Genomic DNA, 17,985 nt, shown 5'->3' with positions numbered 1-17,985 from the left:
TGGTAACAGACAATAACAGACGTCCCATCACAGCGGCCATGTTGTAACTGTATACTTCTACTAAAGGACTTCTATTTTAATTATATTTTTTATCCTACATTCTTTTATAAATTGACTTTATGTGAAAAACACGTTTCTATTTCAATAAAAGTGTTTAGACTAAATTGTCAACACTGATTTTAACGCAATTACAGCATTAGCATTAACTGACTCTGTAATCGCGCTACAGTGTTAGCATTAGCCACCTCTCACACTCACCTTTAACACAGGCTCCTGAACAGGCTGCGTTTGGTGTCACCATGGTAACAGCGGAGCTGTCGCCCATGGAAACGCGTGAAGCGCAGCAGCTCCAGCGTGACGTCACTGGGGCAGCTCTTACAGTCACAAGATGGCCGCCGCAATTGACACAAAAACTGGTTGAGCTCTAGCTTTATTAAACCTCAAACACCCAGGGGAATTCTGGGAAGTGACGTCACTACTTCCTGGTCAGTTTTGTTACTTTTGTGTTTTTCAGTGGAACAAACACGATATCGTTTTAAAGTTTCCAAAATCAAAAGAAACATTCAAATTTAGAGATAAAAAAACAGTTTTACAATGAAATAAACGTGACATTTACAGAGTCGCACAAAGAAAACGGTCGTCGTGGAAACAGAAGAAGCTTTGAGTTGACAAAAGTATTGTTTTAATGAAGCGGTCAAATTCTGGACACACGTCACAGTCTGGACACATGTGGGACACATGTTTGACACTTGTGGGACACTTGTGGGACACATGTTGGACACATGTTGGACACATGTTGGACACATGTTGGACACTTGTGGGACACATGTGGGACACATGTGGAGGAGTTTTCTGTCCATTCTTTGGTCACTCTGAGGTGAGTCTGTGGCGTTGAAGAGGATGAGAGGATGAGATAAATAAGATGAAGTCTTCAGTACGTCCCAGACTCTGAGGAGCAAACAACACGTTAAACAGAGACTTCTAGAAGCTTGAGCAGGTCAGACTCTCACCTGGACGACCCCTGATGACCCCCGGTGACCCCCAGTGACCCCTGAGGCTGAGGTCACTCCAGGCCAAGCAGCTCCACGTCAAAGACCAGCGTGGCATTTGGGGGGATGATTCCCGGGTGTCCTTTGTGTCCATAAGCAAAGTCTGGAGAGCAAGTGAGTCTGGCACGCTGACCCACACTCATCTGCAGGACAGAGGAGCGGTCAGAGAGCTAACACAGAGCTAACACGCTGACCCACACTCATCTGCAGGACAGAGGAGCGGTCAGAGAGCTAACACAGAGCTAACACGCTGACCCACACTCATCTGCAGGACAGAGGAGCGGTCAGAGAGCTAACACAGAGCTAACACGCTGACCCACACTCATCTGCAGGACAGAGGAGCGGTCAGAGAGCTAACACAGAGCTAACACGCTGACCCACACTCATCTGCAGGACAGAGGAGCGGTCAGAGAGCTAACACAGAGCTAACACGCTGACCCACACTCATCTGCAGGACAGAGGAGCGGTCAGAGAGCTAACACAGAGCTAACACGCTGACCCACACTCATCTGCAGGACAGAGGAGCGGTCAGAGAGCTAACACAGAGCTAACACGCTGACCCACACTCATCTGCAGGACAGAGGAGCGGTCAGAGAGCTAACACAGAGCTAACACGCTGACCCACACTCATCTGCAGGACAGAGGAGCGGTCAGAGAGCTAACACAGAGCTAACACGCTGACCCACACTCATCTGCAGGACAGAGGAGCGGTCAGAGAGCTAACACAGAGCTAACACGCTGACCCACACTCATCTGCAGGACAGAGGAGCGGTCAGAGAGCTAACACAGAGCTAACACGCTGACCCACACTCATCTGCAGGACAGAGGAGCAGTCAGAGAGCTAACACAGAGCTAACACGCTGACCCACACTCATCTGCAGGACAGAGGAGCGGTCAGAGAGCTAACACAGAGCTAACACGCTGACCCACACTCATCTGCAGGACAGAGGAGCGGTCAGAGAGCTAACACAGAGCTAACACGCTGACCCACACTCATCTGCAGGACAGAGGAGCGGTCAGAGAGCTAACACAGAGCTAACACGCTGACCCACACTCATCTGCAGGACAGAGGAGCGGTCAACGCTCAGCTACGGTCACTGTGGCTAACATAGAGCTTACATAGAGCTAACATAGACCCAACATAGAGCTAATATAAAGCTAACACGCTGACCTACACCCATCTGAAGGACAGAGGAGCGGTCAGCTCTCACATAGAGCTAACATAGAACTAGAACTAACAGAGCTAAAATAGAACTAACAGAGCTAACATAGAGCTAACATAGAGCTAACATAGCGCTTAGTGCTAAAGCTGCAACTACTGAATGAGATGGTTGTAGATGTCCGGACACGACGCTGCTGACCACTGGAGGGGTCATTTGGCCTTAAGGTTCTGGTCAGCTAATGAGATAAGATTGACCATTTTTCTCTTATCGAATATTGAGATATTCACCGAGTGGCCCCGCCTCTCTGTGTCCCGCCTCTCTCTCTGTGTCCCGCCTCTCTGTGTCCCGCCTCTCTGTGTCCCGCCTCTCTCTCTCTCTGTGTCCCGCCTCTCTCTCTGTGTCCCGCCTCTCTCTCTCTCTGTGTCCCGTCTCTCTCTCTGTGTGTCCCACCTCTCTCTGTGTCCCGCCTCTCTCTCTGTGTCCCGCCTCTCTGTGTCCCGCCTCTCTGTGTCCCGCCTCTCTGTGTCCCGCCTCTCTGTGTCCCGCCTCTCTCTCTCTGTGTCCCGCCTCTCTGTGTCCCGCCTCTCTCTCTCTCTGTGTCCCGCCTCTCTCCCTCTCTGTGTCCCGCCTCTCTCTCTCTCTCTGTGTCCCGCCTCTCTCTCTCTGTGTCCCGCCTCTCTGTCTCTCTCTCTGTGTCCCGCCTCTCTCTCTCTCTGTGTCCCGCCTCTCTCTCTCTCTGTGTCCCGCCTCTCTCTCTCTCTGTGTCCCGCCTCTCTCTCTCTCTCTCTCTGTGTCCCGCCTCTCTCTCTCTCTCTGTGTCCCGCCTCTCTCTCCCTCTCTGTGTCCCGCCTCTCTCTCCCTCTCTGTGTCCCGCCTCTCTCTCTCTCTCTGTGTCCCGCCTCTCTCTCCCTCTCTGTGTCCCGCCTCTCTCCCTCTCTGTGTCCCGCCTCTCTCCCTCTCTGTGTCCCGCCTCTCTCCCTCTCTGTGTCCCGCCTCTCTCTCTCTCTGTGTCCCGCCTCTCTCTCTCTGTGTCCCGCCTCTCTCTCTCTCTCTGTGTCCCGCCTCTCTCTCTCTCTGTGTCCCGCCTCTCTCTCTCTCTGTGTCCCGCCTCTCTCTCTCTCTGTGTCCCGCCTCTCTCTCTCTCTGTGTCCCGCCTCTCTCTCTCTCTGTGTCCCGCCTCTCTCTCTCTCTGTGTCCCGCCTCTCTCTCTCTCTGTGTCCCGCCTCTCTCTCTCTCTGTGTCCCGCCTCTCTCTCTCTCTGTGTCCCGCCTCTCTCTCTCTCTGTGTCCCGCCTCTCTCCCTCTCTGTGTCCCGCCTCTCTCTCTCTCTCTGTGTCCCGCCTCTCTCTCTCTCTGTCCCCCGCCTCTCTCTCTCTCTGTGTCCCGCCTCTCTCTCTCTCTCTGTGTCCAGCCTCTCTCTCTCTCTCTGTGTCCCGCCTCTCTCTCTCTCTCTGTGTCCCGCCTCTCTCTCTCTCTCTGTGTCCCGCCTCTCTCTCTCTCTCTGTGTCCCGCCTCTCTCTCTCTCTGTGTCCCGCCTCTCTCTCTCTCTCTGTGTCCCGCCTCTCTCTCTCTCTCTGTCCCCCGCCTCTCTCTCTCTCTGTGTCCCGCCTCTCTCTCTCTCTGTGTCCCGCCTCTCTGTTTCCACCACACGTATGACCGGAGACATCTCGTTCATAAATATCCCCCGTGTAGAGGTGAGCGCCCCGTGTGGTCATCACCTGCACCACGCCTTCCTCCCAGCCGCGGATCACTTCCTGTTTGCCCATTTTGAACTTGAAGGGTTTGTCCCGGTCTCTGGACGAGTCGAACTTACGGCCGTCTGTGAGACAACCTGCAAGAGACAAGAGGGTCTGAACCGGGTCTGAACCGGGTCTGAACCTGAACCGGATCTGAACTGAAGTTCTTCTGTTTTAGGACAGTTTAAAGTCACAGATGAAGATGAACTCACCAACGTAATGGACGACACACGTCTGACCCTTTTTAGGAAACGTCCTCCCTGAGAACAGAGAACAGAACCAGGTCTGAAGAAGGTCCTAAAGAAGGTCCTAAAGAAGGTCCTAAAGAAGGTCTGAAGAAGCCCCTAAAGAAGGTCTAAAGAAGGTCCTAAATAAGGTCCTAAAGAAGGTCTGAAGAAGCCCCTAAAGAAGGTCTAAAGAAGGTCCTAAATAAGGTCCTAAAGAAGGTCTGAAGAAGGTCTAAAGAAGGTCCTAAAGAAGGTCTGAAGAAGGTCTAAAGAAGGTCCTAAAGAAGGTCCTAAAGAAGGTCTAAATAAGGTCTAGAGAAGCCCCTAAAGAAGGTCTAAAGAAGGTCCTGAAGAAGGTCTAAAGAAGGTCTAAAGAAGGTCCTAAAGAAGGTCTAAATAAGGTCTAGAGAAGCCCCTAAAGAAGGTCTAAATAAGGTCTAGAGAAGCCCCTAAAGAAGGTCCTAAAGAAGGTCTAAAGAAGGTCCTAAAGAAGGTCTAAAGAAGGTCTAAAGAAGGTCCTAAAGAAGGTCTAAAGAAGGTCTAGAGAAGGTCCAAATAAGGTCTAAATAAGGTCTATAGAAGCCCCTAAAGAAGGTCCTAAAGAAGGTCCTAAAGAAGGTCTAAATAAGGTCTAAATAAGGTCTAAATAAGGTCTATAGAAGCCCCTAAAGAAGGTCCTAAAGAAGGTCTAAAAAAGGTCTAAAAAAGGTCTAAAGAAGGTCCTAAAGAAGGTCTAAAGAAGGCCCTAAAGAAAGTCCTAAAGAAGGTCCAAAAGAAGGTCCGAAGAAGGTCTGAAGAAGGTCTAAAGAAGGCCCTAAAGAAAATCCTAAAGAAGGTCTAAAGAAGGCCCTAAAGAAGCTCCTAAAGAAGGTCTAAAGAATGTCTAAAGAAGGTCTAAAGAATGTCTAAAGAAGGTCTAAAGAAGGTCTAAAGAAGGTCCTAAAGAAGGTCCTAAAGAAGGTCCTAAAGAAGGTCCTAAAGAAGGTCCTAAAGAAGGTCTAAAGAAGGTCCTAAAGAAGGTCCTAAAGAAGGTCTAAATAAGGTCTAGAGAAGCCCCTAAAGAAGGTCCTAAAGAAGGTCCTAAAGAAGGTCCTAAAGAAGGTCCTAAAGAAGGTCTAAAGAAGGTCTAAAGGTCTAAAGAAGGTCCTAAAGAAGGTCTAAAGAAGGTCCTAAAGAAGGTCTAAAGAAGGTCCTAAAGAAGGTCCTAAAGAAGGTCTGAAGAAGGTCTGAAGAAGGTCCTAAAGAAGGTCTAGAGAAGCCCTTAAAGAAGGTCCTAAAGACGGTCCTAAAGAAGGTCCTAAAGAAGGTCTAAATAAGGTCTAGAGAAGCCCCTAAAGAAGGTCTAAAGAAGGTCTAAAGAAGGTCCTAAAGAAGGTCTAAAGAAGGTCTAAAGAAGGTCTAAAGAAGGTCTAAAGAAGGTCTAAAGAAGGTCCTAAAGAAGGTCTAAAGAAGGTCCTAAAGAAGGTCCTAAAGAAGCTCTAAAGAAGGTCCTAAAGAAGGTCTAAAGGTCTAAAGAAGGTCCTAAAGAAGGTCCTAAAGAAGGTCCTAAAGAAGGTCTAAAGAAGGTCCTAAAGAAGGTCTAAATAAGGTCTAAAGAAGGTCTAAAGAAGTTCCTAAAGAAGGTCCTAAAGAAAGTCTAAAGAAGGTCCTAAAGAAGGTCCTAAAGAAGGTCCTAAAGAAGGTCCTAAAGAAGGTCTAAATAAGGTCTAGAGAAGCCCCTAAAGAAGGTCTAAAGAAGGTCCTAAAGAAGGTCTAAATAAGGTCTAGAGAAGCACCTAAAGAAGGTCTAAAGAAGGTCCTAAAGAAGGTCTAAAGAAGGTCTAAAGAAGGTCCTAAAGAAGGTCTAAAGAAGGTCTAAAGAAGGTCCTAAAGAAGGTCCTAAAGATGGTCCTAAAGAAGGTCTAAAGAAGGTCTAAAGAAGGTCCTAAAGAAGGTCTAAAGAAGGTCCTAAAGAAGGTCTAAAGAAGGTCCTAAAGAAGGTCTAAAGGTCTAAAGAAGGTCCTAGAGAAGGTCTAAAGAAGGTCCTAAAGAAGGTCCTAAAGAAGGTCCTAGAGAAGCCCCTAAAGAAGGACTAAAGAAGGTCCTATAGAAGGTCCTAAAGAAGGTCTGAAGAAGGTCCTAAAGAAGGTCTAAAGAGGGTCCTAAAGAAGGTCCTAAAGAAGGTCCTAAAGAGGGTCCTAAAGAAGGTCCTAAAGAAGGTCCTAAAGAAGGTCCTAAAGAAGGTCCTAAAGAAGGTCCTAAAGAAGTCCTAAAGAAGGTCTAAAGAAGGTCTAAAGAAGGTCCTAAAGAAGGTCCTAAAGAAGGTCCTAAAGAAGGTCTAAAGAAGGTCCTAAAGAAGGTCCTAAAGAAGGTCCTAAAGAAGGTCCTAAAGAAGGTCCTAAAGAAGGTCCTAAAGAAGGTCTAAAGAAGGTCTAAAAAAGGTCTTAAAGAAGGTCCTAAAGAAGGTCTAAAGAAGGTCCTAAAGAAGGTCTGAAGAAGGTCCTAAAGAAGGTCTAAAGAAGGTCTAAAGAAGGTCCTAAAGAAGGTCTGAAGAAGGTCCTAAAGAAGGTCTAAAGAAGGTCTAAAGAAGGTCCTAAAGAAGGTCCTAAAGAAGGTCTAAAGAAGGACTAAAGAAGGTCCTAAAGAAGGTCTAAAGAAGGTCTAAAGAAGGTCCTAAAGAAGGTCTGAAGAAGGTCTAGAGAAGGTCTAGAGAAGGTCTGAAGAAGGTCTGAAGAAGGTCTGAAGAAGGTCTGAAGAAGGTCCTAAAGAAGGTCTAAATAAGGTCCTAAAGAAGGTCCTAAAGAAGGTCTGAAGAAGGTCCTAAAGAAGGTCCAAAGAAGGTCCAAAGAAGGTCCAAAGAAGGTCTAAAGAAGGTCTAAAGAAGGTCCTAAAGAAGGTCCTAAAGAAGGTCCTAAAGAAGGTCCTAAAGAAAGTCCTAAAGAAGGTCCTAAAGAAGGTCTAAAGAAGGTCCTAAAGAAGGTCCTAAAGAAGGTCTAAAGAAGGTCCTAAAGAAGGTCTAAAGAAGGTCTAAAGAAGGTCTAAAGAAGGTCCTAAAGGTCTAAAGAAGGTCCTAAAGAAGGTCCTAAAGAAGGTCCTAAAGAAGGTCTAAAGAAGGTCTAAAGAAGGTCTAAAGAAGGTCTGAAGAAGGTCTGAAGAAGGTCTGAAGAAGGTCTGAAGAAGGTCCTAAAGAAGGTCTAAATAAGGTCCTAAAGAAGGTCTGAAGAAGGTCCTAAAGAAGGTCCAAAGAAGGTCCAAAGAAGGTCCAAAGAAGGTCTAAAGAAGGTCCTAAAGAAGGTCCTAAAGAAGGTCCTAAAGAAGGTCCTAAAGAAGGTCCAAAGAAGGTCCAAAGAAGGTCCAAAGAAGGTCCAAAGAAGGTCCAAAGAAGGTCCTAAAGAAGGTCTAAAGAAGGTCTAAAGAAGGTCCTAAAGAAGGTCCTAAAGAAGGTCCTAAAGAAAGTCCTAAAGAAGGTCCTAAAGAAGGTCCTAAAGAAGGTCTGAAGAAGGTCTAAAGAAGGTCCTAAAGAAGGTCCTAAAGAAGGTCTAAAGAAGGTCCTGAAGAAGGTCTAAAGAAGGTCTAAAGAAGTCCTAAAGAAGGTCCTAAAGAAGGTCCTAAAGAAGGTCTAAAGAAGGTCTAAAGAGGGTCCTAAAGAGGGTCTAAAGATGGTCCTAAAGAAGGTCTAAAGAAGGTCCTAAAGAAGGTCCTAAAAAGGTCTAAAGAAGGTCCTAAAGAAGGTCTAAAGGTCTAAAGAAGGTCCTAAAGAAGGTCTAAAGGTCTAAAGAAGGTCCTAAAGAAGGTCCTAAAGAAGGTCCTAAAGAAGGTCCTAAAGAAGGTCTAAAGAAGGTCCTAAAGAAGGTCTAAAGAAGGTCTAAAGAAGGTCCTAAAGGTCTAAAGAAGGTCCTAAAGAAGGTCCTAAAGAAGGTCCTAAAGAAGGTCCTAAAGAAGGTCTAAAGAAGGTCTAAAGAAGGTCTGAAGAAGGTCTGAAGAAGGTCTGAAGAAGGTCTAAATAAGGTCCTAAAGAAGGTCTGAAGAAGGTCCTAAAGAAGGTCTAAAGCAGGTCTAAAGCAGGACTAAAGCAGGACTAAAGTAGGTCTAAAGCAGGTCTAAAGCAGGACTAAACCAGGACTAAACCAGGACTAAAGCAGGTCTAAAGCAGGTCTAAAGCAGGACTAAAGCAGGTCTAAAGCAGGTCTAAAGCAGGACTAAACCAGGACTAAAGCAGGACTAAAGCAGGACTAAAGCAGCAGGACTAAAGCAGGACTAAAGCAGGTCTAAAGCAGGTCTAAAGCAGGTCTAAAGCAGGTCTAAAGCAGCAGGACTAAAGCAGGACTAAAGCAGGTCTAAAGCAGGACTAAAGCAGGTCTAAAGAAGGTCCTAAAGAAGGTCCTAAAGAAGGTCTAAAGAAGGTCTAAAGAAGGTCCTAAAGAAGGTCTAAAGAAGCCCCTAAAGAAGGTCTAAAGAAGGTCCTAAAGAAGGTCCTAAAGAAGGTCTAAAGAAGGTCTAAAGAAGGTCCTAAAGAAGGTCCTAAAGAAGGTCCTAAAGAAGGTCCTAAAGAAGGTCTAAAGAAGGTCTAAAGAAGGTCTAAAGAAGGTCCTAAAGAAGGTCCTAAAGAAGGTCTGAAGAAGGTCTAAAGAAGGTCTAAAGAAGTCCTAAAGAAGGTCTAAAGAAGTCCTAAAGAAGTCCTAAAGAAGGTCCTAAAGAAGGTCCTAAAGAAGGTCTAAGAAGGTCCTAAAGAGGTCTAAAGAAGGTCCTAAAGAAGGTCCTAAAGGTCTAAAGAAGGTCCTAAAGAAGGTCTAAAGAAGGTCCTAAAGAAGGTCCTAAAGAAGGTCTAAAGAAGGTCCTAAAGAAGGTCCTAAAGAAGGTCTAAAGAAGGTCCTAAAGAAGGTCTAAAGAAGGTCTAAAGAAGGTCCTAAAGGTCCTAAAGAAGGTCCTAAAGAAGGTCCTAAAGAAGGTCCTAAAGAAGGTCTAAAGAAGGTCTGAAGAAGGTCTGAAGAAGGTCTGAAGAAGGTCCTAAAGAAGGTCTAAATAAGGTCTAAAGCAGCAGGACTAAAGCAGGACTAAAGCAGGTCTAAAGCAGGTCTAAAGCAGGTCTAAAGCAGGTCTAAAGCAGGACTAAAGCAGGACTAAAGCAGGACTAAAGTAGGTCTAAAGCAGGACTAAAGCAGGACTAAAGTAGGTCTAAAACAGGACTAAAGCAGGACTAAAGCAGCAGGTCTAAAGCAGGACTAAAGCAGGACTAAAGCAGGACTAAAGCAGGTCTAAAGCAGGTCTAAAGCAGGACTAAAGCAGGTCTAAAGCAGGTCTAAAGCAGCAGGACTAAAGCAGGTCTAAAGCAGGACTAAAGCAGGTCTAAAGCAGGTCTAAAGCAGGTCTAAAGCAGGACTAAAGCAGGTCTAAAGCAGGTCTAAAGCAGGACTAAAGCAGGTCTAAAGCAGGACTAAAGCAGGACTAAAGCAGGTCTAAAGCAGGACTAAAGCAGGACTAAAGCAGGTCTAAAGCAGGACTAAAGCAGGACTAAAGCAGGACTAAAGCAGGACTAAAGCAGGTCTAAAGCAGGACTAAAGCAGGACTAAAGCAGGACTAAAGCAGGACTAAAGCAGGTCTAAAGCAGGACTAAAGCAGGTCTAAAGCAGGACTAAAGCAGGTCTAAAGCAGGACTAAAGCAGCAGGTCTAAAGCAGGTCTAAAGCAGGACTAAAGCAGGACTAAAGCAGGACTAAAGCAGGACTAAAGCAGGACTAAAGCAGGACTAAAGCAGGACTAAAGTAGGTCTAAAGCAGGACTAAAGCAGGACTAAAGCAGGACTAAAGCAGGACTAAAGCAGGACTAAAGCAGCAGGACTAAAGCAGGTCTAAAGCAGGACTAAAGCAGGACTAAAGCAGGACTAAAGCAGCAGGTCTAAAGCAGGTCTAAAGCAGGACTAAAGCAGGACTAAAGCAGGACTAAAGCAGGACTAAAGCAGGACTAAAGCAGGACTAAAGCAGGTCTAAAGCAGGACTAAAGCAGGACTAAAGCAGGTCTAAAGCAGGACTAAAGTAGGTCTAAAGCAGGACTAAAGCAGGACTAAAGCAGGACTAAAGCAGCAGGACTAAAGTAGGTCTAAAGCAGGACTAAAGCAGGACTAAAGCAGGTCTAAAGCAGGACTAAAGCAGGACTAAAGCAGGTCTAAAGCAGGACTAAAGCAGGACTAAAGCAGGACTAAAGCAGGACTAAAGCAGGTCTAAAGCAGGACTAAAGCAGGATTAAAGTAGGTCTAAAGCAGGACTAAAGCAGGTCTAAAGCAGCAGGACTAAAGTAGGTCTAAAGCAGGACTAAAGCAGGACTAAAGTAGGTCTAAAGCAGGTCTAAAGCAGGACTAAAGTAGGTCTAAAGCAGGACTAAAGCAGGTCTAAAGCAGGTCTAAAGCAGGACTAAAGCAGGACTAAAGCAGGTCTAAAGTAGGTCTAAAGTAGGACTAAAGCAGGTCTAAAGCAGGACTAAAGTAGGTCTAAAGCAGGTCTAAACCAGGACTAAAGCAGGACTAAAGCAGGACTAAACCAGGACTAAAGCAGGTCTAAAGCAGGACTAAAGCAGGTCTAAAGCAGGACTAAAGTAGGTCTAAACCAGGACTAAAGCAGGACTAAAGCAGGACTAAACCAGGACTAAAGCAGGTCTAAAGCAGGACTAAAGCAGGTCTAAAGCAGGACTAAAGTAGGTCTAAAGCAGGACTAAAGCAGGACTAAAGCAGGACTAAAGCAGGACTAAAGCAGGACTAAAGTAGGTCTAAAGCAGGACTAAAGCAGGACTAAAGTAGGTCTAAAGCAGGTCTAAAGCAGGACTAAAGTAGGTCTAAAGCAGGACTAAAGCAGGTCTAAAGCAGGACTAAAGCAGGTCTAAAGCAGGACTAAAGCAGGACTAAAGCAGGACTAAACCAGGACTAAAGCAGGACTAAACCAGGACTAAAGCAGGACTAAAGCAGGTCTAAAGCAGGACTAAAGCAGGACTAAAGCAGGTCTAAAGCAGGACTAAACCAGGTCTAAAGCAGGACTAAACCAGGACTAAAGCAGGACTAAAGCAGGACTAAAGCAGCAGGACTAAAGCAGGACTAAACCAGGACTAAAGCAGGACTAAACCAGGACTAAAGCAGGACTAAAGCAGCAGGTCTAAAGCAGGACTAAAGCAGGACTAAAGCAGGTCTAAAGCAGGTCTAAAGCAGGACTAAAGCAGGTCTAAACCAGGACTAAAGTAGGTCTAAAGCAGGACTAAAGCAGGACTAAAGCAGGACTAAAGCAGGTCTAAAGCAGGACTAAAGTAGGTCTAAAGCAGGACTAAAGCAGGTCTAAAGCAGGACTAAAACAGGACTAAAGCAGGACTAAAGCAGGTCTAAAGCAGGACTAAAGCAGGACTAAAGCAGGTCTAAAGCAGGACTAAAGCAGGTCTAAAGCAGCAGGTCTAAAGCAGGACTAAAGCAGGTCTAAAGCAGCAGGACTAAAGCAGGTCTAAAGCAGGACTAAAGCAGGACTAAAGCAGGTCTAAAGCAGGTCTAAAGCAGGTCTAAAGCAGCAGGACTAAAGCAGGTCTAAAGCAGGACTAAAGCAGGACTAAAGCAGGACTAAAGCAGGTCTAAAGCAGCAGGACTAAAGCAGGTCTAAAGCAGGACTAAAGCAGGACTAAAGCAGGTCTAAAGCAGGTCTAAAGCAGGTCTAAAGCAGCAGGTCTAAAGCAGGACTAAAGCAGGACTAAAGCAGGTCTAAAGCAGGTCTAAAGCAGGACTAAAGCAGGTCTAAAGCAGGTCTAAAGCAGCAGGACTAAAGCAGAACTAAAGCAGGACTAAAGCAGGTCTAAAGCAGGTCTAAAGCAGGACTAAAGCAGGACTAAAGCAGGTCTAAAGCAGGTCTAAAGCATGACTAAAGCAGGACTAAAGCAGGTCTAAAGCAGGACTAAAGCAGGTCTAAAGCAGGTCTAAAGCAGGACTAAAGCAGGTCTAAAGCAGGACTAAAGCAGGACTAAAGCAGGACTAAAGCAGGTCTAAAGCAGGACTAAAGCAGGACTAAAGCAGGACTAAAGCAGGACTAAAGCAGGTCTAAAGCAGGACTAAAGCAGGTCTAAAGCAGGACTAAAGCAGGACTAAAGCAGCAGGACTAAAGCAGGTCTAAAGCAGGACTAAAGCAGGACTAAAGCAGGTCTAAAGCAGGACTAAAGCAGGACTAAAGCAGGACTAAAGCAGGACTAAAGCAGGACTAAAGCAGGTCTAAAGCAGGACTAAAGTAGGTCTAAAGCAGGACTAAAGCAGGACTAAAGCAGGTCTAAAGCAGGACTAAAGCAGGACTAAAGCAGGTCTAAAGCAGGACTAAAGCAGGTCTAAAGCAGGACTAAAGCAGGACTAAAGCAGGACTAAAGCAGGACTAAAGCAGGTCTAAAGCAGGACTAAAGCAGGATTAAAGTAGGTCTAAAGCAGGACTAAAGCAGGTCTAAAGCAGCAGGACTAAAGTAGGTCTAAAGCAGGACTAAAGCAGGACTAAAGCAGGACTAAAGCAGGACTAAAGCAGGTCTAAAGCAGGACTAAAGCAGGTCTAAAGCAGGACTAAAGCAGGTCTAAAGCAGGTCTAAAGCAGGACTAAAGTAGGTCTAAAGCAGGTCTAAAGCAGGACTAAAGTAGGTCTAAAGCAGGACTAAAGCAGGTCTAAAGCAGGACTAAAGCAGGACTAAAGCAGGTCTAAACCAGGACTAAAGCAGGACTAAAGCAGGTCTAAAGCAGGACTAAAGCAGGACTAAAGCAGGTCTAAAGTAGGTCTAAAGCAGGACTAAAGCAGGTCTAAAGCAGGACTAAAGTAGGTCTAAAGCAGGTCTAAAGTAGGTCTAAAGCAGGACTAAAGCAGGACTAAAGCAGGACTAAACCAGGACTAAAGCAGGACTAAACCAGGACTAAAGCAGGTCTAAAGCAGGTCTAAAGCAGGACTAAAGCAGGTCTAAAGCAGGACTAAAGCAGGACTAAAGCAGGTCTAAAGCAGGACTAAACCAGGACTAAAGCAGGACTAAACCAGGACTAAAGCAGGACTAAAGCAGCAGGACTAAAGCAGCAGGACTAAAGCAGGACTAAAGCAGGACTAAAGCAGGTCTAAAGCAGGTCTAAAGCAGGACTAAAGCAGGACTAAAGCAGGACTAAAGCAGCAGGACTAAAGCAGGACTAAACCAGGACTAAAGCAGGACTAAAGCAGGACTAAAGCAGGACTAAAGCAGCAGGTCTAAAGCAGGACTAAAGCAGGACTAAAGCAGGTCTAAAGCAGGTCTAAAGCAGGACTAAAGCAGGTCTAAAGCAGGTCTAAAGCAGGACTAAAGTAGGTCTAAAGCAGGACTAAAGCAGGACTAAAGCAGGACTAAAGCAGGTCTAAAGCAGGACTAAAGTAGGTCTAAAGCAGGACTAAAGCAGGTCTAAAGCAGGACTAAAGCAGGTCTAAAGCAGGACTAAAGCAGGACTAAAGCAGCAGGACTAAAGCAGGTCTAAAGCAGGACTAAAGCAGGACTAAAGCAGGTCTAAAGCAGGACTAAAGCAGGACTAAAGCAGGACTAAAGCAGGACTAAAGCAGGTCTAAAGCAGGACTAAAGCAGGTCTAAAGCAGGACTAAAGCAGGACTAAAGCAGCAGGACTAAAGCAGGTCTAAAGCAGGACTAAAGCAGGACTAAAGCAGGTCTAAAGCAGGACTAAAGCAGGACTAAAGCAGGACTAAAGCAGGACTAAAGCAGGACTAAAGCAGGTCTAAAGCAGGACTAAAGTAGGTCTAAAGCAGGACTAAAGCAGGACTAAAGCAGGTCTAAAGCAGGACTAAAGCAGGACTAAAGCAGGTCTAAAGCAGGACTAAAGCAGGTCTAAAGCAGGACTAAAGCAGGACTAAAGCAGGACTAAAGCAGGACTAAAGCAGGTCTAAAGCAGGACTAAAGCAGGATTAAAGTAGGTCTAAAGCAGGACTAAAGCAGGTCTAAAGCAGCAGGACTAAAGTAGGTCTAAAGCAGGACTAAAGCAGGACTAAAGCAGGACTAAAGCAGGACTAAAGCAGGTCTAAAGCAGGACTAAAGCAGGTCTAAAGCAGGACTAAAGCAGGTCTAAAGCAGGTCTAAAGCAGGACTAAAGTAGGTCTAAAGCAGGTCTAAAGCAGGACTAAAGTAGGTCTAAAGCAGGACTAAAGCAGGTCTAAAGCAGGACTAAAGCAGGACTAAAGCAGGTCTAAACCAGGACTAAAGCAGGACTAAAGCAGGTCTAAAGCAGGACTAAAGCAGGACTAAAGCAGGTCTAAAGTAGGTCTAAAGCAGGACTAAAGCAGGTCTAAAGCAGGACTAAAGTAGGTCTAAAGCAGGTCTAAAGTAGGTCTAAAGCAGGACTAAAGCAGGACTAAAGCAGGACTAAACCAGGACTAAAGCAGGACTAAACCAGGACTAAAGCAGGTCTAAAGCAGGTCTAAAGCAGGACTAAAGCAGGTCTAAAGCAGGACTAAAGCAGGACTAAAGCAGGTCTAAAGCAGGACTAAACCAGGACTAAAGCAGGACTAAACCAGGACTAAAGCAGGACTAAAGCAGCAGGACTAAAGCAGCAGGACTAAAGCAGGACTAAAGCAGGACTAAAGCAGGTCTAAAGCAGGTCTAAAGCAGGACTAAAGCAGGACTAAAGCAGGACTAAAGCAGCAGGACTAAAGCAGGACTAAACCAGGACTAAAGCAGGACTAAAGCAGGACTAAAGCAGGACTAAAGCAGCAGGTCTAAAGCAGGACTAAAGCAGGACTAAAGCAGGTCTAAAGCAGGTCTAAAGCAGGACTAAAGCAGGTCTAAAGCAGGTCTAAAGCAGGACTAAAGTAGGTCTAAAGCAGGACTAAAGCAGGACTAAAGCAGGACTAAAGCAGGTCTAAAGCAGGACTAAAGTAGGTCTAAAGCAGGACTAAAGCAGGTCTAAAGCAGGACTAAAGCAGGACTAAAGCAGGACTAAAGCAGGACTAAAGCAGGACTAAAGCAGGACTAAAGCAGGTCTAAAGCAGGACTAAAGCAGGACTAAAGCAGGTCTAAAGCAGGACTAAAGCAGGACTAAAGCAGGACTAAAGCAGCAGGTCTAAAGCAGGACTAAACCAGGTCTAAAGCAGGATTAAAGCAGGACTAAAGCAGGACTAAAGCAGGTCTAAAGCAGGACTAAAGCAGGTCTAAAGCAGGACTAAAGCAGGACTAAAGCAGGACTAAAGCAGGTCTAAAGCAGGACTAAAGCAGGACTAAAGCAGGTCTAAAGCAGGACTAAAGCAGGTCTAAAGCAGGACTAAAGCAGGTCTAAAGCAGGTCTAAAGCAGGACTAAAGTAGGTCTAAAGCAGGTCTAAAGCAGGACTAAAGTAGGTCTAAAGCAGGACTAAAGCAGGTCTAAAGCAGGACTAAAGCAGGTCTAAAGCAGGTCTAAAGCAGGTCTAAAGCAGGACTAAAGCAGGTCTAAAGCAGGACTAAAGTAGGTCTAAAGTAGGTCTAAAGCAGGACTAAAGCAGGACTAAAGCAGGTCTAAAGTAGGTCTAAAGCAGGACTAAAGCAGGTCTAAAGCAGGACTAAAGTAGGTCTAAAGCAGGTCTAAAGCAGGACTAAAGCAGGACTAAAGCAGGACTAAACCAGGACTAAAGCAGGACTAAAGCAGGACTAAAGCAGGACTAAAGCAGGTCTAAAGCAGGACTAAAGCAGGACTAAACCAGGACTAAAGCAGGACTAAACCAGGACTAAAGCAGGACTAAAGCAGGACTAAAGCAGGACTAAAGCAGGACTAAAGCAGGACTAAAGCAGCAGGACTAAACCAGGACTAAACCAGGACTAAAGCAGGACTAAAGCAGGACTAAACCAGGACTAAAGCAGGACTAAAGCAGGACTAAAGCAGCAGGTCTAAAGCAGGACTAAAGCAGGACTAAAGCAGGTCTAAAGCAGGTCTAAAGCAGGACTAAAGCAGGACTAAAGCAGGACTAAAGCAGCAGGACTAAACCAGGACTAAACCAGGACTAAAGCAGGACTAAAGCAGGACTAAACCAGGACTAAAGCAGGACTAAAGCAGGACTAAAGCAGCAGGTCTAAAGCAGGACTAAAGCAGGACTAAAGCAGGTCTAAAGCAGGTCTAAAGCAGGTCTAAAGCAGGACTAAAGCAGGACTAAAGCAGGTCTAAAGCAGGTCTAAAGCAGGTCTAAACCAGGACTAAAGTAGGTCTAAAGCAGGACTAAAGCAGGACTAAAGCAGGACTAAAGCAGGTCTAAAGCAGGACTAAAGTAGGTCTAAAGCAGGTCTAAAGCAGGACTAAAGCAGGACTAAAGCAGGACTAAAGCAGGACTAAAGCAGGTCTAAAGCAGGACTAAAGCAGGACTAAAGCAGGACTAAAGCAGGACTAAAGCAGGACTAAAGCAGGACTAAAGCAGCAGGTCTAAAGCAGGACTAAAGCAGGTCTAAAGCAGGATTAAAGCAGGACTAAAGCAGGACTAAAGCAGGACTAAAGCAGGTCTAAAGCAGGTCTAAAGCAGGACTAAAGCAGGTCTAAAGCAGGATTAAAGCAGGATTAAAGCAGGACTAAAGCAGGACTAAAGCAGGACTAAAGCAGGACTAAAGCAGGACTAAAGCAGGTCTAAAGCAGGATTAAAGCAGGTCTAAAGCAGGACTAAAGCAGGACTAAAGCAGGACTAAAGCAGGACTAAAGCAGGACTAAAGCAGCAGGTCTAAAGCAGGACTAAAGCAGGTCTAAAGCAGGATTAAAGCAGGACTAAAGCAGGACTAAAGCAGGACTAAAGCAGGACTAAAGCAGGTCTAAAGCAGGACTAAAGCAGGTCTAAAGCAGGACTAAAGCAGGACTAAAGCAGGACTAAACTGACCGGTGCTATGGGGCTTACACAGCGGCTCAGAGCCGGAGCTCTGACCGGGTTCAGGCTCCGTGTCTCGGTGTGACTCCGGCTCCTGGTCCCGGTTCTTACCGTCCCCGGGGCTGATAGTCTCGATCTCGACGCCCATCCTGCGGCGCGTGTCCCGGGTCTGTGTCTGCAGCTGCCGCGGCGGCCTCACGCTCACGCACGGGCACGAGCACGCAAGCTCACGCACGGGCACGCACGGAGCTCGCGGGTGCCAGATCGTGGATGTATTATAATATCTGGATAGGCCACGCCCCCTCTGCCTCTGGCTCCAAATTGAGTAGTGGCCACTTCGCAGAATGCAGCCTCTTGGTCGGACCATTTCAGGAGTTCGGCCTCTAAAATTACCAAACATGCTAAATTGTTTTTAGTCTAAAAATAAAATAGAAGGAATTTCACTCTTCAACTGTTTCTAAAATACTTAATAAATACTTTTTTAACCTTCCGGTGAACGGTGTACGCGCACCGAGCGCGCACGTGACCCTCATGAACGAGCCTCAGGAGAACACGTGACGGAAACTAAACACAAACAGAAGAACACGTGACGAGACGAGACACGTAAGTTGTGTTTGTTTGTCATTCCTCACGTTTCACACATCGTTCCATATGAAGTGTAAAACAACGATTACACAGTTAACACGAGTTAACACGAGTTAACACGAGCTAACACGAGCTAACACGAGCTAACACGAGCTAACACGAGTTAACACGAGTTAACACGAGTTAACACGAGTTAACACGAGTTAACACGAGTTAACACGAGCTAACACGAGCTAACACGAGCTAACACGAGTTAACACGAGTTAACACGAGTTAACACGAGCTAACACGAGCTAACACGAGCTAACACGAGTTAACACGAGTTAACACGAGTTAACACGAGCTAACACGAGCTAACACGAGTTAACACGAGTTAACACGAGCTAACACGAGCTAACACGAGCTAACACGAGTTAACACGAG

The 17,985-nt window shown here is 46.0% G+C and overlaps 1 protein-coding gene across 1 annotated transcript; it reads right to left on the bottom strand.

The window, feature by feature from the left end:
• Nucleotides 1-649: 649 nt before the first annotated feature.
• Nucleotides 650-17,525, bottom strand: LOC140354538 (peptidyl-prolyl cis-trans isomerase FKBP1A-like). The gene is made up of 6 exons (XM_072439571.1): nucleotides 17,464-17,525; nucleotides 17,089-17,360; nucleotides 4,160-4,207; nucleotides 3,930-4,042; nucleotides 1,011-1,192; nucleotides 650-948 (listed from the first exon to the last, which is right to left on the bottom strand). Exons 1-5 carry the CDS (start codon nucleotides 17,508-17,510, stop codon nucleotides 1,064-1,066), a joined length of 609 nt encoding a protein of 202 aa, XP_072295672.1. The 5' UTR covers nucleotides 17,511-17,525; the 3' UTR covers nucleotides 650-948; nucleotides 1,011-1,063.
• Nucleotides 17,526-17,985: the final 460 nt, after the last annotated feature.

Source organism: Eucyclogobius newberryi, unplaced genomic scaffold (assembly GCF_026437365.1).
Source record: "Eucyclogobius newberryi isolate DKJ021-1_F unplaced genomic scaffold, fEucNew1.0.hap1 SCAF_93, whole genome shotgun sequence".
In the NCBI taxonomy this organism is placed as follows: Eukaryota; Metazoa; Chordata; class Actinopteri; order Gobiiformes; family Gobiidae; genus Eucyclogobius; species Eucyclogobius newberryi.
This window is presented reverse-complemented; position numbering and strand designations above follow the sequence as displayed.

What these genes read in the sequence shown, in the direction of transcription:
- LOC140354538 (XM_072439571.1), bottom strand. Translation starts at nt 17,510, where the DNA reads ATGAGGGTCACGTGCGCGCTCGGTGCGCGTACACCGTTCACCGGAAG. An exon ending in CGTACACCGTTCACCGGAAG is followed by an intron (nt 17,361 to 17,463) that starts GTTAAAAAAGTA and finishes TGGTAATTTTAG; the next exon opens with AGGCCGAACTCCTGAAATGG. An exon ending in GGGAGGAAGGCGTGGTGCAG is followed by an intron (nt 1,193 to 3,929) that starts GTGATGACCACA and finishes TCTGTCCTGCAG; the next exon opens with ATGAGTGTGGGTCAGCGTGC.